The 27,993-nt window shown below is 36.7% G+C and overlaps 8 protein-coding genes across 16 annotated transcripts in view; 2 read left to right on the forward strand and 6 right to left on the reverse strand.

Moving 5' to 3' along the window:
• Positions 1-136: 136 nt before the first annotated feature.
• On the reverse strand, positions 137-2,068 carry LOC129580392 (hybrid signal transduction histidine kinase E-like). Its single transcript, XM_055470753.1, has 4 exons — positions 1,810-2,068; positions 1,585-1,713; positions 1,287-1,499; positions 137-1,218 (listed from the first exon to the last, which is right to left on the reverse strand). Exons 1-4 carry the CDS (start codon positions 1,879-1,881, stop codon positions 478-480), a joined length of 1,155 nt encoding a protein of 384 aa, XP_055326728.1. The 5' UTR covers positions 1,882-2,068; the 3' UTR covers positions 137-477.
• Positions 2,069-2,596: 528 nt separating this feature from the next.
• Positions 2,597-3,537, reverse strand: LOC129580403 (uncharacterized). Its single transcript, XM_055470782.1, has 2 exons — positions 3,016-3,537; positions 2,597-2,940 (listed from the first exon to the last, which is right to left on the reverse strand). The coding sequence occupies exons 1-2, from the start codon at positions 3,472-3,474 to the stop codon at positions 2,701-2,703; spliced, it is 699 nt and encodes a 232-aa protein (XP_055326757.1). The 5' UTR covers positions 3,475-3,537; the 3' UTR covers positions 2,597-2,700.
• Positions 3,538-9,016: 5,479 nt separating this feature from the next.
• Positions 9,017-10,256, reverse strand: LOC129580565 (uncharacterized). The gene is made up of 2 exons (XM_055471115.1): positions 9,492-10,256; positions 9,017-9,423 (listed from the first exon to the last, which is right to left on the reverse strand). Exons 1-2 carry the CDS (start codon positions 9,921-9,923, stop codon positions 9,109-9,111), a joined length of 747 nt encoding a protein of 248 aa, XP_055327090.1. The 5' UTR covers positions 9,924-10,256; the 3' UTR covers positions 9,017-9,108.
• Positions 10,257-10,388: 132 nt separating this feature from the next.
• LOC129580549 (integrator complex subunit 9) lies at positions 10,389-13,464 on the reverse strand. Its single transcript, XM_055471066.1, has 6 exons — positions 12,846-13,464; positions 11,935-12,757; positions 11,624-11,850; positions 11,127-11,546; positions 10,872-11,057; positions 10,389-10,784 (listed from the first exon to the last, which is right to left on the reverse strand). Exons 1-6 carry the CDS (start codon positions 12,852-12,854, stop codon positions 10,470-10,472), a joined length of 1,980 nt encoding a protein of 659 aa, XP_055327041.1. The 5' UTR covers positions 12,855-13,464; the 3' UTR covers positions 10,389-10,469.
• On the forward strand, positions 13,451-15,070 carry LOC129580560 (cathepsin O-like). The gene is made up of 5 exons (XM_055471103.1): positions 13,451-13,724; positions 13,796-14,106; positions 14,170-14,511; positions 14,588-14,640; positions 14,703-15,070. The coding sequence occupies exons 1-5, from the start codon at positions 13,527-13,529 to the stop codon at positions 14,951-14,953; spliced, it is 1,155 nt and encodes a 384-aa protein (XP_055327078.1). The 5' UTR covers positions 13,451-13,526; the 3' UTR covers positions 14,954-15,070.
• On the reverse strand, positions 15,005-20,228 carry LOC129580551 (serine protease inhibitor 88Ea-like). 2 transcript variants are annotated; one of them, XM_055471089.1, is made up of 6 exons: positions 19,985-20,104; positions 19,170-19,402; positions 16,308-16,721; positions 15,895-16,199; positions 15,549-15,778; positions 15,005-15,468 (listed from the first exon to the last, which is right to left on the reverse strand). In XM_055471089.1, exons 3-6 carry the CDS (start codon positions 16,715-16,717, stop codon positions 15,181-15,183), a joined length of 1,233 nt encoding a protein of 410 aa, XP_055327064.1. In that variant the 5' UTR covers positions 16,718-16,721; positions 19,170-19,402; positions 19,985-20,104; the 3' UTR covers positions 15,005-15,180. The 2 variants fall into 2 exon arrangements, with proteins under 2 accessions (XP_055327064.1, XP_055327054.1); XM_055471079.1 differs by lacking the exon at positions 19,170-19,402 and having other exon boundaries at positions 19,985-20,228.
• Positions 20,229-21,192: 964 nt separating this feature from the next.
• Positions 21,193-27,993, reverse strand: part of LOC129580571 (uncharacterized) — a 50,949-nt gene continuing 44,148 nt past the window's right edge. The window contains exons 1-2 of one of the 2 annotated variants that reach the window (XM_055471130.1): positions 21,890-21,988; positions 21,193-21,632 (exon numbers count right to left, since the gene is read on the reverse strand). In XM_055471130.1, the coding sequence (XP_055327105.1) occupies positions 21,360-21,599 (240 nt within the window). In that variant the 5' untranslated portion in view covers positions 21,600-21,632; positions 21,890-21,988 and the 3' untranslated portion in view covers positions 21,193-21,359. Of the gene's footprint in view, positions 21,633-21,889; positions 21,989-27,993 lie in introns of those variants that run through there. The other variant, XM_055471142.1, reaches the window with a different exon arrangement.
• LOC129580459 (dynactin subunit 1) lies at positions 21,938-27,754 on the forward strand. 7 transcript variants are annotated; one of them, XM_055470905.1, is made up of 12 exons: positions 22,014-22,145; positions 22,358-22,562; positions 22,678-22,793; positions 23,039-23,080; positions 23,351-23,434; positions 23,605-24,673; positions 24,743-24,877; positions 24,940-26,522; positions 26,605-26,744; positions 26,865-27,064; positions 27,139-27,261; positions 27,334-27,754. In XM_055470905.1, exons 2-12 carry the CDS (start codon positions 22,386-22,388, stop codon positions 27,457-27,459), a joined length of 3,795 nt encoding a protein of 1,264 aa, XP_055326880.1. In that variant the 5' UTR covers positions 22,014-22,145; positions 22,358-22,385; the 3' UTR covers positions 27,460-27,754. The 7 variants fall into 7 exon arrangements, with proteins under 7 accessions (XP_055326915.1, XP_055326931.1, XP_055326880.1 ...); XM_055470913.1 differs by having other exon boundaries at positions 22,024-22,240; XM_055470922.1 differs by lacking the exon at positions 23,351-23,434 and having other exon boundaries at positions 22,017-22,145.

The following is a 27,993-nucleotide window of genomic DNA, read 5'->3' on the forward strand; positions in this document are numbered from 1 at the left end:
GAATTTTCTTGGTCTACTTTTGATAAAATATAATCAAGATCTTTATTGCTTTAGGAGACAAGAACACCTGAGCGTGCGATGAAAGTAAATCTATTTTTTGCAGAAAAAATACATCTGGTGGAACAAAATTTGTTCATTTTTGCGTTAATTTTCGTACTTTATTTAATTATTTAAAAGGAAATCGACAAATTATATTCTCAAAAAAAGCGTAAGTTACCAAATGCTTATCTATAATACTAAACTTTGGACAAAAAGGTTAGAAAAAGATGTGAAATCAAACAACCACATCATATGAAAAAATATCTTGAGAAACCATTATAGTCTTGTTAAACTTATTACAAAGATAAGAAACAATGGGGACAGAATAGAGTATGTTATTCATGGATACTATTTAATGATGTCAGCAAATGATTTTAGATTTTATTGAAATAATGTGTTTATCAAATGCGATTGAGTAAAGCATGCTTGGAAAATGCCTTAATTACGTTCAATGAATTCGCGAACACGAAACGTTCTTGGCCACTTCGTAACATCAACCAAAGTGTTGAACGTACTTTCCGAGTCGACGCTTATTTTAAATGAAACATATCGCTGTGGTGGTTGCGTTGTACCTGCTTTTTTCAGACTTTTGATTGAAATCTTCTGCAATGAAATATTGAATCTGTGCGAAATAAGAACGGCAAGAGATTGCTCGGTAATTTGCTTATCCTGTGAACTCAACCAAATTGTACGACGAAACATTGTGGATGATGTTGTACTTCTGTTTGGATTGTTTCTACGTTGAATTCCTGCATTGTTGTTGCGGTTGTTGCGGTTGTTGCCGTTGCCGTTGCCGTTGCCGTTGCCGTTGCCGTTGCTGGTGTTATTGTTGTTGTTACGAGAATTCGTCGTGTTGGATTTCAACGCGTTACTACTTGAATTAACTGAAATGAAAATTTTTCGCAGCGATGCAATAGTGATACGAACTCGACATGATGGACAGGTCCCTGCTTGCTGAATCCATGGAGAAACGCATTCCTTATGGAATACATGACCACACTCTGTAGCAACAATTACATCTTTCTCGTTGAATTCCATACAGATACTGCAATCAAATGCCATTTCTGCTTTCGGGGCGGATGCCGAGTTGGAGACAGAGGTATTTGCTAAGGCTTTGACACGGTTAACATTGGCAGTATTACTTTTTGGATATTGCGATATGCCATGCGACCATGACAGCTGCAAGATTTTGATACTTTAGAGAGAGAAAAAAACACAGTACCAAATGTATTTTAATTTCAGCCTACCGTTGAAGATGTAAGGTTTGATACTCGACTAGTCTGATTGGCTGTCAAAGACAAACGAATTGCTCGTGCAATGTCGGCTTCTTCTAGTTGATCAATCGCGGTGGATTGTCTTGTCGTTACTGTTGATGAACTGGGAGCATTAAAGGAAGAGTATCCAGTTTGAATGTTTGCTGGTGGTGGTGGTAAATTCGTGGTGGTGCTTCGAGCTGATGACTGTTTCAGAGGAAAGAAAATAGAAATTAAAAAAATATTTTTTTTTCGTTTCATTTTCGAATGGGTAGGTATATCAGAAAGTTACATATGAATATGTGGGTCCAGCTGTGGACGATGTTGATGAACCAGCACGATAAGCAGAGAATATATCTATACATCCGTCCGATGCACCGGTTGAACTTCTAGTGGCGGCATTATGAGCTCTCGAAATTGACTGAATGAACAAAAAATGAAGAATATTTTTGTTGTTGAAAAGAACACGTTTTTGATTAGGCAATGAACACAAAGAAACACGTTTTGTTCAACTTACACCACTATAACGGGTTTCGTCAATGCGACCTTCCACAATCCGGGGAGAAGGTTTTGCTGAACTAGCACCCATAACTGTCGATATTCTTCTTCAATCAAAACAAATAACTTAAATGAAAATTTATTGTGAAATCACAAAAAAAAAACGAAGTAATCAAGGCTTATTTGAAGACAAAGAAGCTGATAGCATTGCAAACAGATATGGTGAAGATTGAAGAACTTGGAGATGATACACCAAACTGACATATAATATTGACAGCTAATAGAATGAATAGATAGCTAATAGAATATTCACACAGCTGGTAGAAAATGTCAAACAAATGAATGTGTAAGAGTGCGTTCACTTTAAACAATTTGAATATATTTGTACGGTTATTATACTGAATTCGTATCTATTCGCACAACTCGTGATGATGAATCAACTTACTTGATGTATGAAGAGACAATATGCGTCTACTACACTCTCACTTACTAAGCGTAGCATTTAACATGTTGTTGAATGTTCATATTTACCTCGTCCAGTTCTATCCGTTACTCAATGGATTAACCATTATTTGTTACCTGCGCCACTTGAATCATTTCTGTCTGAAGATAACTGTTATTATGTTTTATCTTCGGTTTTTTTTGTATAACCGTCTGGGGAACTGAAATAATGTTTTTCTTGCAAGATTCAGCGTAATAAACGATTCTTTGCATGGTTCTAGTGCGATGTTAAGGTGCAAACAAATCAACAGATTTAAGTATTGAAAATTCGTTAAAATAGCAATGAAAAAAGCAGAAATTGTGCTTTGGATATGGTCTTTTAATTTATCTACATTTTTTCTTCGATAAAGCAGTATCGTACATTTCAATTTGTAAATATTTCAATTTTCAGTTGGCAGAAACGTAGTGCTCACTTGTCTGTCGAGCTATTTGAAATGCTCCTGCGTTTGTTGACTATGCAGTAGATGCCAATTGCAAGAATGACCAGCAGTAAAATTCCCAACATAACACAGATAATAATCCACCACAAATTAGACAAAGCCGGGTGGATATTTTGACACTCCGGTGCTTTATTTGCCTTATTTAAAACGTAGAAATATTCAATGGCCAGGCCACTTTCGGGAGTTATGTTATTCGCCATAATTTTGATCTGCAAATTGAAAATGAAGGTAGTAGAAAAAATGAATAGGAATCGTTGTCTAAAAATACCAAACTTATGAAATACCTGAGCATTTGTAATATTCTTCTGAATTCTTCCATTGAAAATGTCCCACCCAAAATTGCCGTGATAGTTCAATGGATAGTTGATTTTTTTTTCAATGTCCTCTACGACAATTTCGATGGATTCAGTTCTAAGCGACTTAAGGAAAATGCTAGCCTCGATGTATGTGAATTGATCGAATGTAAAGTTTTGATTAAGTGCAGCACACGAATTTACGTGGCTGTTCGAGAGATACTGCTTGTTCATCGTTCGAAATGGTTTGAAATTTTGATTGAAATCCTTGACGATAAAATTGTCGTATTTTGGGTTATTACATCCACGAAAATTGGTTCCAAACGTTGGTTGTGTGATTTCAAATTTGAAACAGTACTTTTGGGCCGCATTTTGACCATTGTTTTGACCAACTGCAAACTCACAAAATACCACTAAAACCGTGACAATGTATTTATACTGGTGATTCATCTTGGATCGTGGATGATTTTCACAACTGACTTCGTCAAAACCAAAGTAGCGACTAGAATAGTCTTAGGAACCGTCTACTTTTATATGTTACCCCGATCGGCAATCTAAAAAGACCTGAAAAACTAAACTTCATAATAAAACGACGAGTAATTGGTTCAATGTGACGCACTCCTTTGAATTTTATTGCTATTGACAAATTGCATTGAATTATTTTATGATTCCATGACGTTGCAACTTTGTTTAGCTTGCCATTGAAATCGTCAGAACATTACATTTTTTGGTTGAAATATTGACCAATAAAACCTATCAAACCACGCGCATTTGTTTTGTTAAGAAAAATGCGTAAATCGGAAATTATTCTTTTGAAGACGCTTTTGAAATTTTCGTTTGAATATTGATGTCGGAATAAAATAATGGAACTAATGAGTCAAAGGAGGTGGACACATTTCAAAGAATGAAATAAAAAGAAATTTCTTCCAAAAAAAACTTCTTATTTACATTCAAAAATCAAGGTTGCTTCGTTCAATGTTCAATCAATATTACAGTTTTTGTGAAAGTTTTGATAAATGATCAATTGAAAAATCTATAATTTTCTCTGGCCAAAATTCTTATGCCAAAACAGCATAAAAAAAATACCTGATTTAGTGGTTATTATTACTATTTTCTAGTATTATCATATCTTATGTACTAAAAAAAACAAACATTAAAATCAATTATTCTAAACATGTTGAGTCTTCCGTAGAAGAAAAGTTATTTGCTGCAATGCACAAATACACACATTACTGTAATAAATCAGTTGATATTGTACTAGAAATTATCATCCCCAAACACTGTTGTTGTTCTTTCACATTGTTTTTCTTTAAAAACTATAATCTTCATTCGTTAATGACCTTATGGCTGAGGATCGTTTTAAACTAACCAGGCCTTTTTTCGTATCATTTGTTGCCCATTTTGTCGTAAGAACATGTTCTCCTTTTAGATAAAGTGTAATTGGTTGCGGATTGGTCGACATTTTTCTTTCTCGATTAAATGCCGACAAATCGATGATTTTCTCTCCATCGGTTTCCAGGTAATCAACTTTGATTATTTTCACATTTGAAGCATAACGTATAAATTGTAAAACTTGATCTGTATTCGCCCTTTGTAAGTAAACTCGTTCGATATTCATGAGGTTTTTTGCTAATTTTGCAAAATCCTCATTTGTTTCATTATGGAAAATATTTAGTTCTTGCAACCCTGATATAGGTGTTAAACTTGCGCCTTGCAAGAAGTTATCAATATATATATAATTGTTTCATTTCTGGTAGCGATTTAATTTGATCAATACTTTCTGTATCATAAACCCGAATTTCCAATCGTTCATAAAAACCTTGTTCATAGAGCTTATTGACTAGATCGCTTAGAGGAACCAAGCATATAGGATTTTCGGCGACTATAATATGCAGCATTTTAAATTTTATATTTGAGCCTAAGAAGCAGTTTTTTAATCGCAAAACGTCTCTAGATCCCATCGAAAACATTTGAATTATTTTATTTTTTTCGAAAAATTCTCTCAACTCTAACTCTTCTTCCGTTGTTAGACCAGATGGATAAATATAAAGACTTTTCAGTTGAAGATATTTCAATTTTGGATATTTATCTCGTATCCATTCATGATTACATGCTTCTATGCTCAGGAATTCCAAATCGGGACATCTTTCTATGATAGTCTTAAAAACAACTACTATAGTTGACAGGAATTTCACATCTCAAACGTTTTATTTGGGATAAACTTCTGGAATAGTGACAAACCCATTGACTTACGCGCGGGAAATGATATGTAAAACTGAATATCTGAATTGTAATATGTTTAACCAAATGTTTATATTTGGGTTCGTTAAATTTTAAAAGGCGAGCATCCATCTGATTTTTATCACGAGCGTATCCAATTATCATGGCGGAGTATTCAGTTTTAATATGATAGTCAATGATCTTTTTAAAACGTTTACATGTTTGACGAAGGGCAAGTAAATCGGTCATCGAAAGCCATTCAAATAGTTCTTCAAAACAATCGATGTTGTGTCCGAGATGTCGTCTAGTCAGTTTAATGCTGGTGATGAGATTAAGAGAAGTGATGATAAAAAAATCAATATATACTTACATTGCCGCGGTTGCGCGAGACCAGCATTTGCGCGATCGATGAGCATCTGCTGCATCATGCCCGGACGTTTGGCGGCTGCTGGAATAGCAACGTCCGGGATTTCTTCTTTGGGATGGCCTTTCACTGCCTTGGCCTTCTTCTTGCCATGCACCGAATTTATGTGCTTATGAACTGCACCTTTGTCGTTGTAGTGCTGTTTGCACACGGAGCAGTGGGCGCCGATTTTAAGATGTACGTTATCGTAGTGCTCATGGGCCCCACGTTTGTCCACGAATTTTCCGCGGCAACCATCCACTTTACATACCCAACGACTGTTGCGAAACATAATGAACTGTTATATCTGCTACCAGAACTACCAGGGAAATGTTACACTTAATTTTTTGATCATTGGGATGTCAAATTCATTCGTTCCGATGTGAAGTGCTTTAATTACATCAAAACAATCCGGCATTTTAGCCAACAGATTATCGTAAAATTCTGCATTATCCAAACGAAGTCGAAAGAAGTTCAATCGTAAGTTTGGGCATGCCATTTTGACTGTTTCATCATCGATTTTACTGTTGATTTCTTTGCATGTGGTGCGCAATGATTTTATATTATCTATTGGCAAATTTTTGCAGATTTCAGTTTAAGCGATGTTATCCAAATCGATTACATTTGCTTGGTGAATTGTGTTTTCTTCGTCGTTCATAGTTCCGCTGTAATCAAACACACGACAACCCAAAAAGAAATTGACACCAGTTTAGTGCTGGTTTGCTGCTCTGACACGACATTACACACAACATGCTGCCGCTTTGCCGCTCTCACACTACAGCATACTGTGTGTAGTGTGGTGTGAGAGCAGCAAACCAGCGCTAAACTGGTGTCAATTTCTTTTTGGGAAAATTTATGAATTTTTTTTTAGATTTTTGTTGGAATCTTTTTTCTTTTGATTTGTCGATTTTAATATTGGGTCTGGGAATTAATCGTGTCGATTTTTCAAAAGATGGCGTAACTTTGCATGGTTGTATCGGGCAATACTTTTTTCTTTTTCACATGAGTGGTCTAGTGTCAAACTACAAAAATCATCATCTATCATTTCATCGAAGTTTGGATGAACATTTTTTTTGCGCCTTAAATATGTCAAATTTTGTACCGAAAAAGCAACATTTCCCGCAAGCATTAATTTTTTGCTTTCATTTGAAGAAAACTGCGGCTGAAGCGCATCGAATGTTGGTGGAAGCCTATGGTGAGCATGCTCCATCGGAACGTACATGTGAACGGTGGTTTTCACGGTTCAAAAGTGGTGATTTTAGCACGGAAGACAAGGAACGTCCCGGCCAGCCAAAAAAGTTTGAAGATGCGGAATTGGAGGCATTGCTCGATGAAGATTCGAGTCAAACTCAAGATGAGCTTGCCAGAGCATTGAATGTTGACCGAAGCACTGTTGGATATCGTTTAAGGGCCCTTGGTTTCATTCGCAAGTTGTCAAATTGGGTACCACATGAATTGACGCCAGCGCAAGCTGAAAGGCGTTTAGTGACTTGCGAAATGCTGCTCGCAAGGCACAAAAAAAGAGGTTTTCTGTATCGAATTGTCACTGGTGACGAAAAATGGATTCATTACGATAACCCCAAGCGCAAAGCATCGTATGTTAAGCCCGGCCAACCAGCAACATCACAGCCAAAACAAGAAATTCACGGCGACAAGGTAATGCTGTCTATTTGGTGGGATGAGGAGGGAGTGGTGTATTATGAGCTGCTGAGAAGTGGTCAAACCATCGATGGGCCTTTCTACCGACAACAATTGATACGTTTGAAACAAGCAATCAAAGAAAAACGCACGAAATGGGAGACCAGAAAAGAGACATTGATTTTCCTACATGACAATGATCGGCTACACATTGAGAAATCGGTCAAAAACTACTTGGAAAATAGCGGATGGGAAGTTTTGGCTCACGCCCCGTATAGCCCAGACCTGGCTCCTTCCGACTACCATTTGTTTCGATCGATGCAAAACCATATGGACGGAGAGCGGTTCTCTTCAGTTGAAGAAATCCAAAATTGGCTCGATGCATTTATAGCCTCAAAAGATGAGGAATTTTTTAAGGCAGGCATCCGTCAACTGCCCACATTGTGGCAGAAGGTCATCGCTTCCGATGGACAATATTTTGATTGAAATGTAATTTCATTTTGGTATTCAAATAAATGTTTGAAAATTTAAAAAAATCGACAAAACTAATTCCCAGACCCAATAATACCTTTTATTCAATATTTCCAGTCCAGAAATTTTACGATACAAAACTATGTCGTTTTAAATAAATGTCAAAACCGCATGCAGTTAGCTAGCGATAAGAAAAAGATGCAACACGGCGGCCCGTTAACAACTAAGACGTTTGCGTTACAGATGTTCGTATTTATGTTAAAACAATGATTCGTCGCAAAATTTAAGTTACACGCGCGTACACATACACACAATGTACTTTTGTTTGGCTGTTCTATGGCTTTCAAGTTGATGTTTCGATCGTAGCAGCGTTAAATGTCTTTCATCCGCTGCGAGATGACTTTTCAGATTATATCTAATCGAATCGGCCCATTATTTTCTTGTTGTTTATTATATGTAACTGAAATGTTGTAACGATACGCAGCATACAGGTATTGTTCACATTTTCAGTGTTTGTTTTTTTGCAGGTGAGGTTACTGAATTTACTTAGGGGTTTCACGCAAACTCGAAGGCCGAAGATTTTACTAGATAGCTGGAAATAAAACCATTTTATGTGTGAACTATAGATATTGCTTCTTTTTATTCATAAACTCGAATTTTTTAGAATTTTTTGAATCTAAAAATTCTGGAAGTGGGTTTTGGTGGATCCTCAGGATCGTTCAAAACCGCTCCTGGTTCTGGAAGTGGATCCTCAGGATGGACCAGGGCATTGTCAAACCCAATCTGATCCATCCTGAAGATCCACCAAAACCCACTTCCAGAACCGGGAGCAGTTTTGAACGATCCTGAGGATCCACCAAAACCCACTTCCAGAACATAATTTTCAAGGTGAATGTTGAAATATTTCGAAATAATACGGATTTTGGTGAATCCCAGAGAATGTGAGAGAAAAGAGAGAAATATTGAAATTTTAGATGAATTTTAAGTTGCGTGAAACCCCTAGGAATTTACAGTTGCCAAGGAATGTTTTTTCTTACATTATATTGTCTCTCTTGTCTCATTTGTAAACCAAGAAGTTTCGTCTTAGTTTGTTGGAGCAAACTAATTCATCAATTGCAGAGCGAAAATTCAATCACCGATGGATATTGCAAACTTTACTGAACAAAAAACGTTTAATTTCTCTGATAAAAACAAGTTAGAGTTCTGATTGTATGGATTCATGTGAATATTTAAAATAAATCGTTTATTTGATTGCAGTAAAATCAGTTAATGTTTTATTGAGCAGTTTTTGAATACTAGATTGAATTGTTAAATCGTTAATGTATTTCCATTGAATAAATCAGCATCTTGCTTTATTTGCTTGAACGACTACAGCATGAATCAACTATGCAGTAAACTAAAGCCAAAGTGATGATGACAACCAGAATTGCTAAGCAAATGCCACCAATTACCCACCACCAGATTTCGTTGGGATTAACTATTGATCCTGATCCTGGTCCTGGTGCTTGTGTTGGCGCTGGTGGTCTTGGAGTTATTGACGGTGATGGGGAAGGAAGCGGCGGTATTGGTGTACTTTTACACTCCGGCTTATTAATGACTGGATTCACAACGTTCAGAAATTGAATGGCAAAAATACTTTGTGGTGTCATACTAACGGCCAATTCAAGCTGAAAATTCAAAAAAATTTTAGCGTAAAAACCATATGAAAATTTGTGAAATTTCCAAATCCATTTACCCGACCCTCTGGTATAGGTTTTCCGACAACCTTCTGGAAAAGCTGCCAATTTGTGAATGTGCTCAGGTGTATCATTTGTGTGACCATGTTAGTTTTTATATCGCGTATGCTAATATCCAGCCATGCAGTACCAACTGGTTGAAAGTACAAAAGAGTCTCAATTGTTGAAGACTGATTGAATGTCAACGGCGTACTGACCGGGGCAAGGAAATAGCCCGGTGATATGTTTGTCAAGAAGTTGTGATAATTCGGCCGAAATGGTTTCGGATTGGTCGCAGCATTATAAACTTTCACGATGAAATGAGGTAAAAACTCATTAGCTGGACGATCAAAATCAAACTTAACACATGGATTTGGCACTTGTGCCACGGTTAATCCACAAGTCACTATCAAAATTAGAACAAAATATCCACAATCAGTAAGACCACTCATCTTGAACTGCGTGTATGAAGTGCCAACGTAATACTTCCACTACGAAAAATGCGACTGGTGGATAATCTTGCGATCTTTCCACTTTTATACGTTTCATTGATCGATAATTTGGTTCTTACCAACAAAAAAAGACCAAATTTTATCACACAGTTATTGCTTTTTGTGTAGAACAACAAATATTCAGTTTCATAATTTGCTATTGTATACCCGAAATTTAATCGCATTTGACAAACACCGAGCAATTATTTTATTGCATTGCACGGATCATGTTTTCAGCGAACATACACGTCATGACAAAGCATGAAGAATGGGAATCGATTGTCAAATACCGACCAATAAACCAATTTTTTTTCATCTATTATTTGGAAATTACGTCGATAATCAGCATAGAATTTTAACGTTATTAAAGTTTCTTTTACGCAAGTGTTCTTAATTCCAAATTGAAAAATGAATCATCGAAAGACATTGAATGAAATACGTCATTTTATTTGAGTAAATTTTTCAATTCAAAGTTAAAACGCTAAAAAAAATGATACAAAATCGAACTTAAAAACTAGGTACACATTTCATGAGCAAATCTCGTAGTTTCTGCCGTAATTTATCTTTTCCGCTGCTGTAAATGTGTGTCGAATTGTCGGAGATTGTAATCAGGGTGTCATCGCTGAGAATTCGGATTTTCGTAGTGCCACCACCGCATTGTTCAATTTTAACATCATTGATACCCTCTTGCATTAGTTTCTTAATGAACAGATCGACATCAACTTGTCCCCATTCGTATTTGGTTTTTCGGAAAATCTCCTCCTGTGTCGGTGCACATTGTCGCTTATGACCTGGCTGCTCATTCAATGGCTCATCGAACGCCTACAATTCAATGTAAATTATTATTTGTATATATATTAATGAATTCCGTCAACTTTGCGATTCTTTTTGACTAGAATCACTTCGTACCTTGATATCATGTAAATTATCTTTGACTTGAAGGCATCCGGTAAGAGATGACAAATTTGTGCCAGGCAAAACTTCGCGCGGAATAATTTGCTTTGCTATTTCCGGAGTCAAAAATACACGATCAAATGTTCGTTTGAGTGGCAGTTTGATGACTTCACCGCGTTTGAATGTTATCACTTGTTTGTCCTACAGATAAAAACGAAATTGACTTAAACTCAAGGCAAATGTATTATGCAATGTCAATGTTATGCATACCTGTTTTTCAATGACCAACTCAGTTTTATGTGGTGCAATGGCGGGCGGTTGTGTATAGCTCTCGGGAATAACAACAACACCGGGTTTGAGTTCTTTTAACAACTTATTGGCTTGTTGGAAGTTCAACGATGTTTCAATTGGGCAATAGATTGCCTTCATTGCCAACGGTTGGTATGGTGCTAATGCTTGTAGATATGGATAGTCTGGCTCAGTAAATATTATCGTATGCTGTGGATTCGAGCCCCATAGCTCAATAAAATGAACAACATCGCCGAAGCGCAAACTTGGATGGCCACAAAACACAACGCATGGCTGTCTGAATTCAGTACTGAAACCGGGTGAGTAAATGTGCTTAAAATGCTTGAGACGTGAATTTTTCACTAAACTTGCATGTGGAAATGGCTCATCGGGTATGTAAACCTGGAGAGGAGATAAATGTTGTTGATTTTATTTGAGCAAACAATAATTGTTGTTGTTGATCGACATAAGGTATGTACCTTGTTTTGTTTCACTGAGCTCAACCATTCAGCCAAAATGTTTGAGTATGCCAACGAACTGTCCGCAACGGGGGAGATGAAAAACATCGGAACCTGCGATAGACCATGGCTATCCAGACTTGATGATAGGCATTCGAATAAGTCGTACACAACGCCAGATGGATAACATGGGATCAATACGCTGCCACCGTTTCGCAATGTAACGCCGACATTCATACACAGTTCACCTACACAAAAAAAACCAAATCAAAATTGATTAATTTGAAACACATTTGCAATAACTGAAAGAAAATGAAAATCAGCCCATTTACCTAGCATACTATCAGGATTTACATGAGGCGCTTGCGTTAGACCAGTTATTATAACAACGTCTGAATTTTTCAGCGCTGTTTGATTGATGGGTCTTGGATGTGTGGTGAGTGTCGATGATCCACTAATATAAGAAACTTTTTCATGGCCTGAGCTAATCACCCAATTGCTCGAACCCAAACAAAAGCCCGAACTAACGGGTGAAACCGTCAATGCACCAAATATGTCCAACTTTTCATCATAGCCGGCAATTTTCACTCGAGCCAAACTGTTTTGAACGTCTTCAATACTGAATAGGTGTTTCCAACTTTTCGGCTTAAACACCTCGTTCAATGGTGCCGGTAGTAGATTCAGAATTTCTTTCCATCCCGTGGCAACGTTTGCTTTTGGAGTCGTTTCAATGTACTCAACCAGCTCTTCCAAAAAGAAGCGACCAATTTGCAGAGTGGGTTCCGTGGCATAAACAGTTCCAGAAAATCCAGTACCTTCTGTAATGTACGGCAATGCCAGCATGTTCATATAGTTTGAGATCAATATGATGTCAACTTCAGAGAAATCCACAATTTTATCCAATGGCGTGCAAAATTCCGGTGTACTATCGATGAACAAGCGACTGCAACACTCTTTCAATTCACCATCAACTTGAGCGTCATGCTCACGTGGACAAATCCAATTCGGCAGTGATTGAAATCGTGAACTCTGCACCAATGGCATGGGTAAAAAGTTCAAAACTGTTTGGCTGGATAGGCCACAATCCAACATTATTACCAGCTCCTTGAAACTGATCAAATAACATGGTTTTGCCGGGTCACCGCTTAAGCAATACTGAAATGAAAATCACGTAAAGAATAAATGAGATGTTGATGTTGGTATAGAGAAATCAGAATAAGATTTGGCAATTGTTTTTCATTACCAGTTTCATTTTGAATTGAATTTATTTCAAAGTTTGGATTTGTTTGTTTTTGGAGCACATTCACTTGCTTCTCTGTCAATGAACGTTTTGTTATTGGCGCTTGTCAAGAGAGTTTTCGTATTGTTCGCCAGATGTCGCTTTTCGGTGTTGTTCTCATTTCAAATGAATCATTTCAAATAATATATCGGTGAGATTTTATGGAATTGAACCAATAAATGATATTCACTATGGTGACAAATCCGGTGCAATCATCTTCTTCATTTATTTATATTCGAAAGAGAAATCAGGAAACCAACAATAAACAGTCATTCCAGAAAAATAGTATCAATTCGAGCAAAACAATAAAAGATCAATGATTCGCAAATTGAAGAAAAAATGATGTCAAAGGTTGTGTAAAACGTTTCGTGTTTCCATCTCTTTCTCACTTCCGCACTCTGGCATTCACATGTTGCATCAAATAAAGTATCACATGTTCTCGATGATAAGAGCACCCGGTCCCATTTACGTACTGATTATTCGGTTGCGAAAACATCATCGCACAGACATAGATTAAATGTTTTTGACATCTTGTTTTTCGTCGCAGTTTATTAGCTCAAATCGGTCGATTACGACGTTAACGCTACAATGAACAATTGAAATATCACATATTCATTATTATAAATAAATTTACAAGTTAAAAAAATGAAGTGTTCAAAAGGGCTTTGGATATTTGTGTTGTTGATCTTATTGTTGTTTTTAGCAATACCTCTGCACATTGGTGTGCTTCGTATACGAATTCCGCAACATTTGGCTGAAGAATTATTCAAGAACTTTACTGCGAAATACAACAAAACCTATATAAATCCAGAGGAATTCCAAAAACGATTAGGCATTTTTAAGGTAGGCTATTTGCATCTGCACACTTGAAGATATTGGAAAAAATCGTTTTTTTTTTTTGAAATTCCAAATAGACAACGCTCGAGAATATTATTCGATTAAATACTGCAGAAAATGCGACGGCACATTTCGGAGTCACACGATATTCCGACCTAACACCTGAAGAATTTGAGGCGATACACTTGAATAGGAATATGTCTCACATTATTGGAGCTCGACTGAAAAGCATTCAGCAAACGCCATTGAAGAACGTCAACTCAACCATCAAAGTAAATGAGGTTAAATACGAGTTCACAGATAACAATGAATTTGATCGGTATCCATCGTTTTATAAGCAAAATCTACTGGAACAGAATGTTAATTTCATACCCATGAAAGTTGATTGGTATGTACACCACTGTGTTGAGTGTATTTTTTGGACAATTTCATTAATAACAATTTTAATTAGGCGAAAAGAAAATGTTCTGCGGCCAGTGAGACTCCAAGGAAAGTGTGGCGCATGTTATGCTTTTAGTGTAATCGAAATGATTGAAGCCCATTTGAAAATTCATAAAAATCTGACAAAAACATTGAGTGTCCAACAGATGATTGACTGTGCCGAAAATGAAAACCGCGGCTGTGACGGCGGCGATTCGTGCCTTTTGCTCGAGTGGTTGGTCGAGGATAGAATTAAAATTCTCACCGATCGCGAGTATCCCAGATCAAAAGATGGAATGAATCAAACGTGTCATATTCTACTTAACGATCCAACTATGGAGGGGTATCGAGTCACTGACTACACATGCAGCAGGTGAGTGGCTAAGACAAACTACAGAATAGCGGTCGAAGTAAATTCTCTTTGTTTGTTGCATTTTAACACTTTTTAGTTTCATCGGGAATGAAAATGTAATTCTGGAAATCGTTGCCAATTATGGGCCAGGTAATTTCATCACAATATCGGCTCTAGTTAAACGATTGATTTTAATAGACAAAATATTTTAGTCGTAGCAGCTGTGAATGCTTCACCATGGCAGCACTTTTTGAGTGGAATTATCCAGCATGAATGTGATTCCAGTGCAGAGGATGTAAATCATGCAGTTCTGATTGTCGGTTTTGATCGCTCAGGACCCACTCCGTACTACATACTGCAAAATACGTGGGGTGATCAATTCGCTGACAATGGCTTTGTGAAAATTGCAATCGGAAACAATACGTGCGGCATTGCCACTCAAATCTCATTAGCTAAACTTTAAAATTACTATACACAACTACTTCATATAATACTCATTTTGCAAACAATCAAATCAGTTTTCTTGTTGAAATTTATTACAAATAAATACGTTCGGATGTGTACAGTTCACATGCATATATATTAACAATCGTTCTAAAAAATAAATTGGGTAAAGCACTGTTACTTGTAAATCTACAACACATTAAGAAAAGAAATTAAAAAGATGTTCGGCACACTGTTTGCAGCCATTTATTCGTTGGGTCCTCGGTAAACGCCAGCGAAGAGAATTTCTTTGGATTTCTGATCATGAATGAGGAACATAAACGGATGATTACAGATAAATTGTGCTGGCTCTGTTGGTCTGCTTGATCTAAAACTGAATATGGCTGTGGCTGCTGCAGCTACTGATCCCTCTTCATCGATTTCGATTTTGGCTTGATGCACTGCATCATCGAATTTCAATGATTGCTTCTCTGAGAAATCAGTCAAATTTGCACCGCTTTCAAATAAATCTCCAACGCCCATGTGTTTCAAGATCTTTAAAGAGGAAATTTTTGGGTTAGAACCACAAAATTCTATATTTGTTTTCTATGTTTCAAATTGTGTATCATACTCACCGGCACAAGTTCAAATTTACGCTCGAATGAAATTTTCGGGAATTCAATATCAACTTCACGTTGCAATCCACCGCTGAATACTTCGTCCAACATTTCGGGTGTAACTTTCTCCAAGAACTCATCAATAGCATTGACTGTAAAAACCGGTAAGAAGATGTACATAGAAATGGATCCATCTTCGCCTTTGTAAGGCATTTCCAAGAAGACTGTGTTAAGTTCCTCGATGACTCCTGTATTTTGAAACCGAAACAGAGATAATATTAACAACATGCCCGCATTTTTTTCTCTCATAGAATTTGTATTCATCAATATAAGTTCGTTATTATTTATTATCAATGTTTCATACCGTAATTGAAATGACCTCTTTGTCTCATCATATCGACATAGACTGGCATGCGACTGTGTTCGTAGAAAATTTTCTTCTGCGTGTCTTCCTTGTCGAATTTCGATGCCCAGTTTCCTTTGAAGAAAGCGGCATTGGCCAAAACGACATTTGTATCGTGGCTTATTGAGCCAGGTGGCAAAAGATCTTTGATGTTATCTTTCGTTACCTCTTCAACAAACTTATTAATCTGGTCACGGGCTTCTTCTGGCTCAGTTGCAAAGTTCAATATTTCAATACTCTCGTTGAACATTTGCTTCAAGCAATCTCTGCAATTGTGAGAAAAAAAAATCATGATCATGAATATATACAAATTTTCAATGAGAATTTTCCTAAGAAAAAAAACTCAACAAAAAAGCTATGATAATAAAACTTACTTCAATTCAACTTGTTTCGAGAAGTAGAGTTTGTCAACCGAATTGAATTCAACGGTCTGATGTTCGCGACGATTAGCTCGTGCTAGTTTCTCCAATTCATATGCATGGCTTACGTCAGCTTTGCTATTCGCCCAATCCAAATGTAAGGTTTTCTTCAACGATTTCTCGGTTTCACCTTTGGCTCCGAAATAAGCCAACAATAATGCGCGATAGGTACTGTGCGGTGAAAAGAATAAACTTTCGTTTGGTCGGGCCTTTTGGAGAGCATCGAGAAGACTGACTGAGAATTTCCGCTGTCCATAATATAATTTGTCAGCCGAAAGCCTGGCTGTATCATTCCGTGTAAGACATTGCGACCAAACCAAAGGCAAAAATGCCGCCAATGCAGCAATAACAATTGTTTTATTCATTTTTCTGTAAAGCAAAAAAACAAATGCATGGATTATTATAAATAAAGTGTACGTGAAAACGTGTGAATTGGTAAATAAAATAAATATTGTGTTTATTACATCCAACCAGTTACCAAACCAGAACCGATCTTGTAAACTATGAAATTACCAAGTGGGAATCTCCCATTAGTCATACTTCTGACCATGTCTTTGATTTAAAAAAGCTGTCATGCGTGACTTTTAGAATCAAATTTGTTGGCTAAACAATGTTCAATTGTATTTCCGTTTTGATATCTTGTTCTCTACATTTTTCAACAATTTCTGGATTTTCCCAAACGGAGTAGGTCTTGACCTCTGATAGCGTGCATTCCGAAGCAATGCAATGACTTTCGATTAATTCAAGAAACCACAAAAGAATTGCGATTATGATTATGCACAAACGAAAAGTTAAGGTGACCTTTTGCTACTTGAAAATTTATTCGATAAAGCAATTGTTTTGTTCAATTAGACTCCCACAGTGAATTGGATACGCACGTTTCAACTCGCAAACATTTGTTTGACGAATATTTCTACTGCTACATAAATTGAATGAATCACCCTCTGATTTGAACGTTTCAATGATTTATGAGTCAAGCGAACGATTTGCATTTTACGACTGCTATTTTGTTTATCAATGGTAATTCACCTAAAACATTTTTCTCTACTGTTTCTGGTCGATTTCCGCTTCGGTTCGCTTTTATCAAACGAAATAAATGAATTTATGGAGTTTTGTTTAAAAATTTCATGTACAATACCAAGGAAATTTCATAGACCACTGACTTCTCCGACTTTATCACATTCAATTGCTTGTGTGTCATTCACTAGTTTTTGTTTTAATCTTGTGTAATATTTCTTGTATAACTCATGGACTAAGCTGTAGTTCATCGCATTAACTATCAACGTATACAACGATGGAGGTTCGTGTGGCAATGCTCGTGAGCACCAGCGGAGAAAGTGAAATTGAAATACTCATCGTCGATTTCATTTAACATGAGCGAACTCTTGATTAAACACAATAAAAAATAATGACAGAGAGGTGGTAGAGCTGTTGAGAAGTTATTTTGTGACAATGTCATTTTCTATTAACATGCAATGTCCGTGTATTATTCATGGTGATGATTACCTCATCTTAAGTTTTCGTTACTCATGTGCCAATCAATACACTAAATATAACATGCTAAATTCCGTGAATACATCGATGAAACTTCGAAAAAAAAGCGTCTCACTCAGTAGCATTAAATATAATGAGAAAGAAAAATATTTTTAAAAAAACTTGCTTGGCTACATATGAATTTCGTTCCCAAACTGAAGTTGGTTTTTTCTCATTGATTATCATTCTATAAGTGCAGGTGTTGCATTTCAAAATTCGTGCAATCGCCAAAAACCAGGGGGAAATCACTTTTTCAATTACTTCTCAATCGAAAGTAATAGTTAGAGAAAAAAAAGTGATTCGAAGAAGAAAAGTAATTGCAAAAGTAATTTTTGACGAAAATTACTTTTTCTCGAAGTATTATTTATCGGTTAAAAAAGTGATTTCCCCCTCGATCGACATTTATTCAAAAAACATGTTGAAGTGATGACGAAAATCTATAAAATTTTGGATATTTTTAGAATCGAATCAACTTTAGATTGAACTTGTTATTGCGTCGAATGTTAAAGTAATAAAGCCAATGGTGCCATTTGAACTTATAATCGAATTGGTTGCTAAGAATGCTCACTGAAGGACATTCTAATTCTAATTTATGTCTGTCGATAGTTCAGCTACGATAACAATTTGAAAATTGTTTGGTTTCAGCTACTCCGTAAATTATATCACGCTTGTAAATGGCTAAGCATTATCTTATGCAATAAAAAAATATCCGATTACTTCCGGCTGTGCAAATGCCGGGGAAATGAATCAATCGTTATCACAGTGCAACATCCGAAACATCGGAGCATTTTCTATGCCATTGATTCTCTTTTAAAGGTGGCATTTTGCTTTCTTTTTTTCATTCGTCACTCGACAGCGATACAATCAAATTGTACGCAAGTGGTAAAAAAATGTATCAAAACTAATCTATATATTCAATTCATCAAATTCGTAGTAGATATTATTATCGAGAGAAAAAATGTTGACCAGTATGGCAAAGAAACTATGTTCTTTGTTCGCGTTAACGGAACAAAACAAGATTCTGAAAAAAAACCAAAGATACGCTAGTAGATCGTCATCGTCCGAAACAGGACGGTAAGTCGCCAAAACCAAACAAAAGCAATTGATCGATAACTACGGCAAAACCTGAACAATGAATATAAATAAAATAGAAAAAATGTGTAGTTTTAAGGTTGTGGCGTCATTTCGACCATTAAAATGCTATTGTTCACGAATTTGAATTTTTTTTTCGCTTGCTTGGATGCTTATATCGATCTCAATGTCATCGATAATCATGATACTCACAGTTAGAAAACAAAGTGTTCATATTTTGTACTCGATTCTACGTTTTTCTTGTTTAAATGTTCGATCAGCTGACGTCTCTATATGTTCACTGTTTGAGATACTAAACTCGCCATAATTTCGGAAATACCCAAAACGTGAATAACAGCCGTAAAAATACAGGTGGGAGCGTAAGCGCTACGAATTTTGTTCACTTAACCGGATCGGGCTTTCTACGATATGTGTATTGTATTACACTATATATGAGCATGGCAGCATGTCGTAAAGGAAAAAAAAACAACAACCAATAAATGAATGGAAAAGCCAAAACGTAAGAGAAGTGAGAGATGAGTTGAACAATAACACTACTTTGACACGGATATAAGAGAAATTCGACAAAAAGAAAACTGTATCGATCGTTCAGAAGAGAAAAAATTGCACGAAATTTTCGACTTTTTTTAAAATGTGTTTTTGGCAATAAAACTGAGCGTGTATTTCATTGGAATTGTAAGTGTTTTCGAAAGTGTATAATGTTAAGACGAATAATTTCATAAATGAATGTTCCAGTCCGCGTTCTATACAATTGGTATTCCCCATTGGAGAAAGGCCCATTGCTGTATGCCATTTATTTTGATTTAAAATTAGATCTTCTACAAATACTACAAAAACGAAATTGAAATCATATTTCAATTGTGTCACGTTTCACCAAAATATTGGTCTGATTTTTACACTTAAAAGTGCCTATGGCACTGCCATACCAATATGGTTTTCTTGTAAAATTCCACACAATATTCATTCTGGGACGTAATAAAACAATCTTCAATTAAATACATTAGTACCTTGTCTAATTGAATTATAGAATCTTCGTCACTTGTATTCAATGGTCAAGTTTAAAAAATCAATTTTCACTCAGCACTTTTCACAACGAACCGATTACCACAAAAGACGTAGCACAACTAACGAGAAACTGGTTTCACCGTATATATAAACACTCACGCACGGTGTTTGATTTCGAATGTTACTCGATTGCAGAGTGTGCTCCGTGCCATTGTGTGCGTGTTGCTTCGTTTCGTTTCACCATGTATACTGCTTTTTACTTTGATGTATTTGAATGTTTATCAAGTAAACTGAAATTCATAAATGCCGTCGATGTGATGCCACTGCACATGAGTTGGCTATGTGTCTGTGTTGAAATTTGTGCAAACAATAGTTTCACATAATGCATGATCAATTGTTACCGCCATTCGCATTGGTGTGCGTGTATTTGACGAATGTTCGGACAAGAATATTTATGAGATTTTATTTACCGCAAACTGAATAATTCAATAATTAGCACCCATAAAATTTGAACGAATTCTTTATTCTCGATTATTAGTCATTGTTTCTGAAATATTGTCGCCTTTTTTTAGCATTCAATTTATAAATTTTCAGACTATGAATCTTATCATCGCTTTAGACAGTGACGCATTAAACTCGGTCAACGCTTTCTCTTTCATTCAACTTAACCATCGCAACGCAATGGCGCTAAAGCATTGTCGCTTCTTCGTCTGGTTCAAATCAGTCGAGATTTTTTTTGCTGTTTTTCTTCTACAAAAACAACTGAATAAACTTTTTAACCGACACTTCAGTTCAATACATGTTTCACACGAAGAGAGGTTTCATTTACAATTTAGCTTTACGTACATTCATGCGTATTTCATTACCTATTGTCTGCAAAATTTATTCGTCACTTTTTCCTTTGTATTTGTCAATAAAACAAACTATCGCAGTCTCTACAATGAACTCAGGAAATGTATTATTCAAGGGAAACTCATCGACAAACACATCGGATTCATTTATATTCGGGGATTAACCGAAATATCAATTGAAGCGCACCATAGCGGTTTGTTCATATGTATGGGTTTTTAGAATATTTACTGAAACATTTTGCTTTAGTTTTGAGACAATTTTAATACTTCCACATTCGCCATAACTTGCTATTTGGAGATTTGTGAGTCACGAACTGTGTGACTCGTTGCTAAAGCGCTAATAAAAAAGATTGACGGCATTTTTGGCTTTTTCAACTATGATATTTTTTTTTAATTGCAGATTTTTTTTTTTTACATAAGTTTATCTATATGATTTGACTGGCATCCATTCAAAGCAACAAAGTATCTCGTGTTTACTGTCAGATGAAAGAAATTCCATGCCAGGTCGGCGGTATTTTCGTTTTATTTATGTCCAGTAAACTTCTTGTGATGGCCAGCTTGGTTTATCGCCTTCTTTCACGCGACCACCATACAGTGCGCTTTTATCGCGGAAGATGACCATGCTGTTGGTGTCTGAACGATCAATGAGGGCACCAATGTTAAATCCAACAATTACGCAGCCAAATAAGCTTCCCATTCCTTTCTCCATTCCGGTGAAACGGAACAAACGCTGGATGGCGTTCAATTTTGATGTTGCACCACTCATTTTTGAAAGCTAATTATGTTACTCCAAACAGTTCTGAAATTGAACACAAAAATAAATAAATAAATTGTTTTGATAGAAACTTATACGCATAAAGGGATGTGATTGAGGTTAAACCAAAACAAAAACTCCTAGGTAAATTTTCACAAAAACATGATCAGAAATGGTTTCAATTTAATATCAAATGAAAAATCATCAAAAAACCTATCGAAATCTATTCTATTCAATTTGATTCAAATAATTCATTGACTCAAAAAAAGCGAAAAAGAATGGAAAAATTTCCTCGCACTCACAATATTTTTTACTTTGACTCTTCCGAATGACATAACATTTACTCTGTCAGATGGGATGACGTTTCTGTTATAAGTGTTATACTGTCAAAAAATAGAAACGATTCCACCTATTGTAATGCATTCACTTCATCAGTTTTGTATATACGGTAGTGATGACTGAATCATTGAATAGTGCAAAATAACTAGATAAAAACTCAAGAAACAAGCGAAAGGAAAATCAACATTTATCAATACTCAATTTTATTCGTAGTTAAAGGTAGGCTACAATGAATATAATTTTATAATTTTTGCATTTGTCAAATATATGAAATATTGGAATTTCAAGTGTAAACATTAATTATTGACGTATCGGTAGTTTATATTGAGTTTTTTTTTCTTCTATAGGCCAGATGAAAGGCCATCACAAATATGTTGTGCCAAACCAAACTAATTTTACATTTTTGTGCAAATGATTATTTTTTCATTCAGAACTAGAATTGCTGTAATAGAGTGAACGATGTCAGAACCAAAGTTTCGTGTGGGTCAAAAGGTGGAGGTTGCTGGCAAAAATATACGCGGTGAAATAGCCTACATTGGGATGACAACATTTGCCACTGGCAAATGGGCTGGTGTAGTGCTAAATGAGCCAAAAGGCAAAAATAATGGAACAATTCAAGGAACTTCATATTTCACGGTAAGTGAACACAATAGTTCCTCGCCTAGTTTCGAAAATATCTTTTTCTTTGTGCTCTGAAGTTCACACAGTTTAGCTTGTATGGAAATGCATCAAATATTTTCATTTTCTATAGTGTGCTGAAAATCATGGAATGTTCGTGCGACCCACGCAACTAGTTCTACTCGATGAAGCTGGAAACCCTGTCCAAGATCCAGCTGAAGAAAAGCCACAACGATCACGCTTGAGCAGGTATTATCGACTAACATTCAATACAGTTTAGATTTATAATCATTCATTTTTATGAATGTAATGCATTCATTGCTGTTCGCATTTGCTTGTGGTTTAATGTAAACGTGCCTGAAATTGCATTATTAACTAAAATAACACCTATCCAATTGCTTGTGCCATTCATTTTAACCGTTTAATTGTACTCTTATTTGTATTTTTTAACTGTATTTAATTCCCCCTGTAAAACTTAACATTGTTGCGATTAGTGCAAGTACCGTTCGTTCGGCGGCAAGTACGCGTCTGACAACGTGAGTATCTTGTTCAATAAACATGATATTGCTTTTCCATGATTTTCCACTCATCATTTTGATATTCTTTTCCGTTCATTTTGAATTATTCTACATAAAATGTCTTAACACATGTCTTTCTCTAACACACTGTATCTCTCTGTCTCTCTCTCTGTCCTTTTCGCTAATGCTATCATTGAACATGTGTTCTCTGTAACCAATTAACTAATTGTTGCTTGACTCTTCGTGCATTCCGAACAATGTCTGTATTTTGAATGGTTTAAATATTAGTATAAGAAGAAAATCGCCGATCAAAACGCTACAATCCAAGTCGAAAAATACGGACGATGCTGCATCATTGGCATCGAACTCAAGGTTTGAAATCATTCAACATAGTCCCTAATATGTTATTTGGTGTTTTTTGTTTTCATTCTATTTTTGGATGTGGGATATTTTTTCAAACTTATTTTCGTGCAAAATATCATCAATTCAGCTCGATCACATTATTAATCTGATCTGTTCATAATTTTTCAACCGAAACGCAGCTCTCGACTCTCCTTGGCTGGAAGTCGTCAATCCTTGAGTGGATCACGCACTCAATTGTCCACTCCCAGTGAACGAACAACGCCGTCACAAAGCACAACGGATCTCACGAAGAAGCCGGAACGTCGCAACATGAACTCTCCACCAGATGCATTAGCAGCACCAGCAGGAGGGCCACCTTCAAAGCGCGAATCATTTGTCGAAACTGGATTCTTGGAAACACTAAAGCCGCAATTCACTCCAGGCCAGCCAATCACATCACCTGCTCTGACTGCACAGCATTCGGTTGAAGAGAAAATTAATCTACTTCAGCTTCAACAGGAAAATGACGATTTACGCAATCAAATTCGTGACTTGACCGAAAAATTTGAAACTTTGAAACAAAGACGCAACGAAGACAAGGAGCGTTTCCGTGAATTTGACAAAATGAAAACGCAATTTGAACAAATGGCAGAATTTAAAGTGCAAATAATGCAAGCACAAACTCAACTGCAACGTGACCTACAGAGAGCACGCCAGGAAACGAAAGATGCTATCGATGAGAAGAATCGTCATGCCGACGAAATGTCTGAATTATCGGAAAATGTTGAAATGATCACATTGGATAAGGAAATGGCTGAAGAGAAAGCGGATTTCTTGAATCAAGAACTCGAAGCAGCTAAAGAGCGAATTGAAGAATTAACGCTAGATTTACAAATCATGAAAGCGGAAATGGAAAATAAATTAGGAGCCACCGATCCAATTGGTGACTCGGCTGCAATCACTGTCGGAGGTGACAAATCGTTTGAAGTTAAACAGTTGACACAGCAAAATGAGCGGCTTCGCGAAACATTGGTTCGATTGAGAGATCTATCGGCACATGATAAACATGTAATCCAGAAAATTACCAAGGAATTGGAAACAAAAACATCCGAAGTCAATGAGTTGCAGCAAACAAAAGAGAAGCTGTCGATTAAGATCGATGAATTGGAAACACAATTGATCGATTTACATGAACAAGTTGACGCTGCTCTCGGTGCCGACGAAATGGTGGAACAGCTGGCTGAAAAGAAAATGGAACTGGATGATAAGGTAATCATGGAAACTCTTTCCGTAGAAATTATTTGTGAAATTATTGGATTTGTTCTTTTCTAATTTAAGGTGAAATTGCTGGAAGAGGAAATTCGCGAGCTTGAAGCCTTGGAAGAAGTGCATGAACAATTGGTGGAAAGTAATCACGAACTAGAGATGGATTTGCGAGAGGAACTAGACATGGCACAAGCTGCTCGACGCGAGGTATATTCATTACAATATTCACTTGAAATTCGATCAATAAATGGTTATTTCATCAATTGCAGATGCAACGCGAAAAAGATGCAGCAATCGAAACGATTGTGGATCGGGACCAAACGATTTTGAAATTCCGTGAGCTTGTGCACAAATTGAACGAACAAATGACCGAATTGAGGGATCGTGCCTCGAATGCACAAGACAGTAAATCCGATACGAGCAAGAGTAATGCCAACCAGATTGTCGAAGCAATCGATTTCAAACAGATGTTTGCCGAATCAAAGGCCTACACACGTGCTATCGATTTGCAACTACGTCAAATCGAATTGAGCCAGGCAACTGAACATGTTCGGCTCTTAGTGTCATTCATGCCAGGCACATTCATGAGCCGTGGCGGTGATTACGATGCCATTCAGATTAATTTGCTCGTTTCGCGTATTGTGGCCAAAACAGATATAATCATTGGACAGGCTCGTGAACGCTTCCCAGCTGTGGGCACAATCGAGCGCAACGCTGTCGTTCAGGGACATACTGTTCAACAATTTGCCTTTAAATCGCGTCTTCTTCATCATATTCATAATCTAAAATGTGTTATGCATCAATTTTTGTATGGTTTGAATGCATGCACACCAGAACTCCTATTGAAGACGGGTCAATCTTTGCCTGAAATGCAAGCTCAGGAGAAAGTCATCGATGGTATTGTCGAATTGCTAAAAGCCAATCAACTGGATGAAAATTCATCGACCGATAACCTCGAAAAAGCCGTATTATTCTTTAATGCCATCTACTCGGTGCTACTCGGTGTTGACGATACCTTGCTTAATGAAACTCAGTTGGTTCGGGACACTGTTTCTTCGATACAATCGGCATGCGACTCGATTAGCACCGATAGTGCAATGATTCAATCGGTGATCAAAGGTGGCGATGAAACATCCGAATCTGGCCTTCTGCTTCAGTACGCATTAGAAAAGGCTGAGTCGATTCGACAGCAATTGAAATTAGTCAAACGTCGTTTGCCTCAAGATTCATCCATTATCCGTTGTGGACTGTCTGACAAAACCATTGCAACGCTTCGTCAAACTAACGAACAACTTGGCAAGGCAATGAACACTCTCTTCAACGCTTCGAAATCCATTTTGCATACGATTTCAGTGAATGCTGCCGAGGCAACCGAAGATATCACAACGGTTACAGTGCCTAATAGTAAAATTTTGGATTTGTTGGCCATTGCATGTGAAAAAGTGTACGAACAAGATGATCGTGGTCCATCGCAAAATTTGAAAACCGCTCTCTCGACAACAAACACCGATATCGCACAGTTGGCTCAGTACTTACTCGACAACGAATACGAAATATTGTCGGTCACCTCAGCAGCCAAACAAGAGAAACCACAGCCGCCAATCACTTTGCGTGCACAATTTGTGAAAAAGCAAATGGAAGAAACGAAAGCACTCAAAGCCACGGTCGAGAATCGAGAGGCAGACATACGTCAACTCAAAGTCGATTCGAAATTGAAGGTGCAAGAGTTGTCGGAGATGCAATATCGCAAAGATTTGGCCGAGAAGAAAGTGTCGGTCATACAACAAGAATTCGAAAAGACTACTGAAAAACTACAACGCCAACGCGACGAAGTGGCTGAACAGCTCAAAAAGTATGATGACATTTTACATTTAAATCCAATTCGGATTGACGTCATACAAATTATATGATTTAATTCATTTTGCTCTCTGCAGGAAAGAGAAAGAATACGAGGATGCTATGAATCATCTGCAGAAGGATATCGATTCATTGGAATCTGAACGTCATCACCTGCGCGAAAACCTAAAAGCACATAGCGTGAAGAAGGGTGATGTCAAACAACCAATCACTTTCGGTACATATTCTATATTATACTTTTAAGCTATCACTTGAACTTTGGAAAAGTTTCAAGTTTTAATTGTTTGTATTAATCCACCTGATTCATTCTTTGAACATGAATGACACAATTCCGCAGATACGGCAGCTTCAACTCCATTTGTAGCCCAAGAGCTCACCATTCTAAAGAAAGCATTGCATGATGAACGTGCCGAACGTATTAGAATTCAAGCAGCTGAAATGGAGAGGATTCTGAAGAATTTGACGCCGATTCATGTTCCAAAACCCAAAGACAATCGAATCAGCGAATTGGAAAAAGATTTGATGAAAGTGAAACACGTAAGAGCAAAACAACAAAACAAAATGTGAATAATAATGAATGCATTTGTTGATCATTTCATATTTTTTTATAGGATTACATTATTTCGTTGGCAAAGGGTTCTGAGATCCCACAAGCAAATTCATCCCGTACAAACATTTCGAAGTTGTTGCATGATCACCAGAACAAACAGCGTCAGATCAGAGAAGAAATTAAAGTAAGTGAAAATAAATTGGCCTAGAAATGGCCTTAGGAGTGGAAATTTTATTGAATATCAATCGATTTTCAGGCACGTGTTGAGCATTTGACATCAGAGGTAGTGCACGAGTATCTACAACGGAAGCCGCACCGAGCTGTCAAAGGAGATTTCGCTATATTCCCCTCCAATGAATTAACACGGGCACTTAAAGCCTAATTTGATATCATTTGATGACAGCAGATGGTGAAAGGAAAACAAGCGAAATTCCAGCAACCGTTTCAGCTCATTATCGATGTTGCATGTTCTGAACGCACGAAGAGATATTGTGAAGGAAAAAGACACATCTAGATTTAAAATCGTATCCATTTCACAAGTTATTGTTTATTTATCAGTCGGAATTCCTAAATTTCATGCATAGATAAATTATTTCAAAATTACACTACTAGCTTTTAATATCTTTGAGAATATAAACATACAATACTAATAAATTCATTGAAATTATCGATAATTAGATGTAGTTGTTTTTTTTTCTGTGTCGCCCACTCCCAAACATAGAGCTCAAGTCACCTCATTTTCGATGTTGATATCCATATCAAGTTACGATGTCAATGAACTACAAATAATTCTTCGAAATGCACGTCATTTTGACATAAATATTTAATTTGTCTTACTATTACAGCCACTATTTACAAAGGGGATTGTGCAAATGAAAACAACGAACATGATTCGTGTGTATTTTTATTTTTTCGA

Source organism: Sitodiplosis mosellana, unplaced genomic scaffold (genome assembly GCF_009176505.1).
Source record: "Sitodiplosis mosellana isolate CC-2019 unplaced genomic scaffold, AAFC_SMos_1.0 Smas_scaffold_1, whole genome shotgun sequence".
Taxonomy (NCBI): Eukaryota; Metazoa; Arthropoda; class Insecta; order Diptera; family Cecidomyiidae; genus Sitodiplosis; species Sitodiplosis mosellana.

Bases quoted from the DNA above. Each gene is read 5' to 3' on its own strand.
- LOC129580549 (XM_055471066.1), bottom strand. The intron at 11,058-11,126 runs GTATGCATAACA...TTTTATCTGTAG, and splicing joins AGTTGGTCATTGAAAAACAG to GACAAACAAGTGATAACATT. The intron at 10,785-10,871 runs GTACGAAGTGAT...ATTGAATTGTAG, and splicing joins ATAATTTACATGATATCAAG to GCGTTCGATGAGCCATTGAA.
- LOC129580403 (XM_055470782.1), bottom strand. From the start codon at position 3,474: ATGAATCACCAGTATAAATACATTGTCACGGTTTTAGTGGTATTTTGT. The intron at 2,941-3,015 runs GTATTTCATAAG...TTCAATTTGCAG, and splicing joins AGAATATTACAAATGCTCAG to ATCAAAATTATGGCGAATAA.
- LOC129580551 (XM_055471079.1), bottom strand. From the start codon at position 16,717: ATGAATAAAACAATTGTTATTGCTGCATTGGCGGCATTTTTGCCTTTG. The intron at 16,200-16,307 runs GTAAGTTTTATT...TCACAATTGCAG, and splicing joins TCGAAACAAGTTGAATTGAA to AGATTGCTTGAAGCAAATGT. The intron at 15,779-15,894 runs GTATGAAACATT...TTCAAAATACAG, and splicing joins AAGAGGTCATTTCAATTACG to GAGTCATCGAGGAACTTAAC.
- LOC129580560 (XM_055471103.1), top strand. From the start codon at position 13,527: ATGAAGTGTTCAAAAGGGCTTTGGATATTTGTGTTGTTGATCTTATTG. The intron at 13,725-13,795 runs GTAGGCTATTTG...AATTCCAAATAG, and splicing joins AACGATTAGGCATTTTTAAG to ACAACGCTCGAGAATATTAT. The intron at 14,107-14,169 runs GTATGTACACCA...AATTTTAATTAG, and splicing joins ATACCCATGAAAGTTGATTG to GCGAAAAGAAAATGTTCTGC.
- LOC129580392 (XM_055470753.1), bottom strand. From the start codon at position 1,881: ATGGGTGCTAGTTCAGCAAAACCTTCTCCCCGGATTGTGGAAGGTCGC. The intron at 1,714-1,809 runs GTAAGTTGAACA...TTGTTCATTCAG, and splicing joins ACGAAACCCGTTATAGTGGT to TCAATTTCGAGAGCTCATAA. The intron at 1,219-1,286 runs GTAGGCTGAAAT...AAAATCTTGCAG, and splicing joins CAAACCTTACATCTTCAACG to CTGTCATGGTCGCATGGCAT.
- LOC129580565 (XM_055471115.1), bottom strand. From the start codon at position 9,923: ATGAGTGGTCTTACTGATTGTGGATATTTTGTTCTAATTTTGATAGTG. The intron at 9,424-9,491 runs GTAAATGGATTT...TTGAATTTTCAG, and splicing joins AACCTATACCAGAGGGTCGG to CTTGAATTGGCCGTTAGTAT.
- LOC129580459 (XM_055470905.1), top strand. From the start codon at position 22,386: ATGTCAGAACCAAAGTTTCGTGTGGGTCAAAAGGTGGAGGTTGCTGGC. The intron at 26,745-26,864 runs GTACATATTCTA...ACAATTCCGCAG, and splicing joins CAAACAACCAATCACTTTCG to ATACGGCAGCTTCAACTCCA. The intron at 27,065-27,138 runs GTAAGAGCAAAA...ATTTTTTTATAG, and splicing joins ATTTGATGAAAGTGAAACAC to GATTACATTATTTCGTTGGC.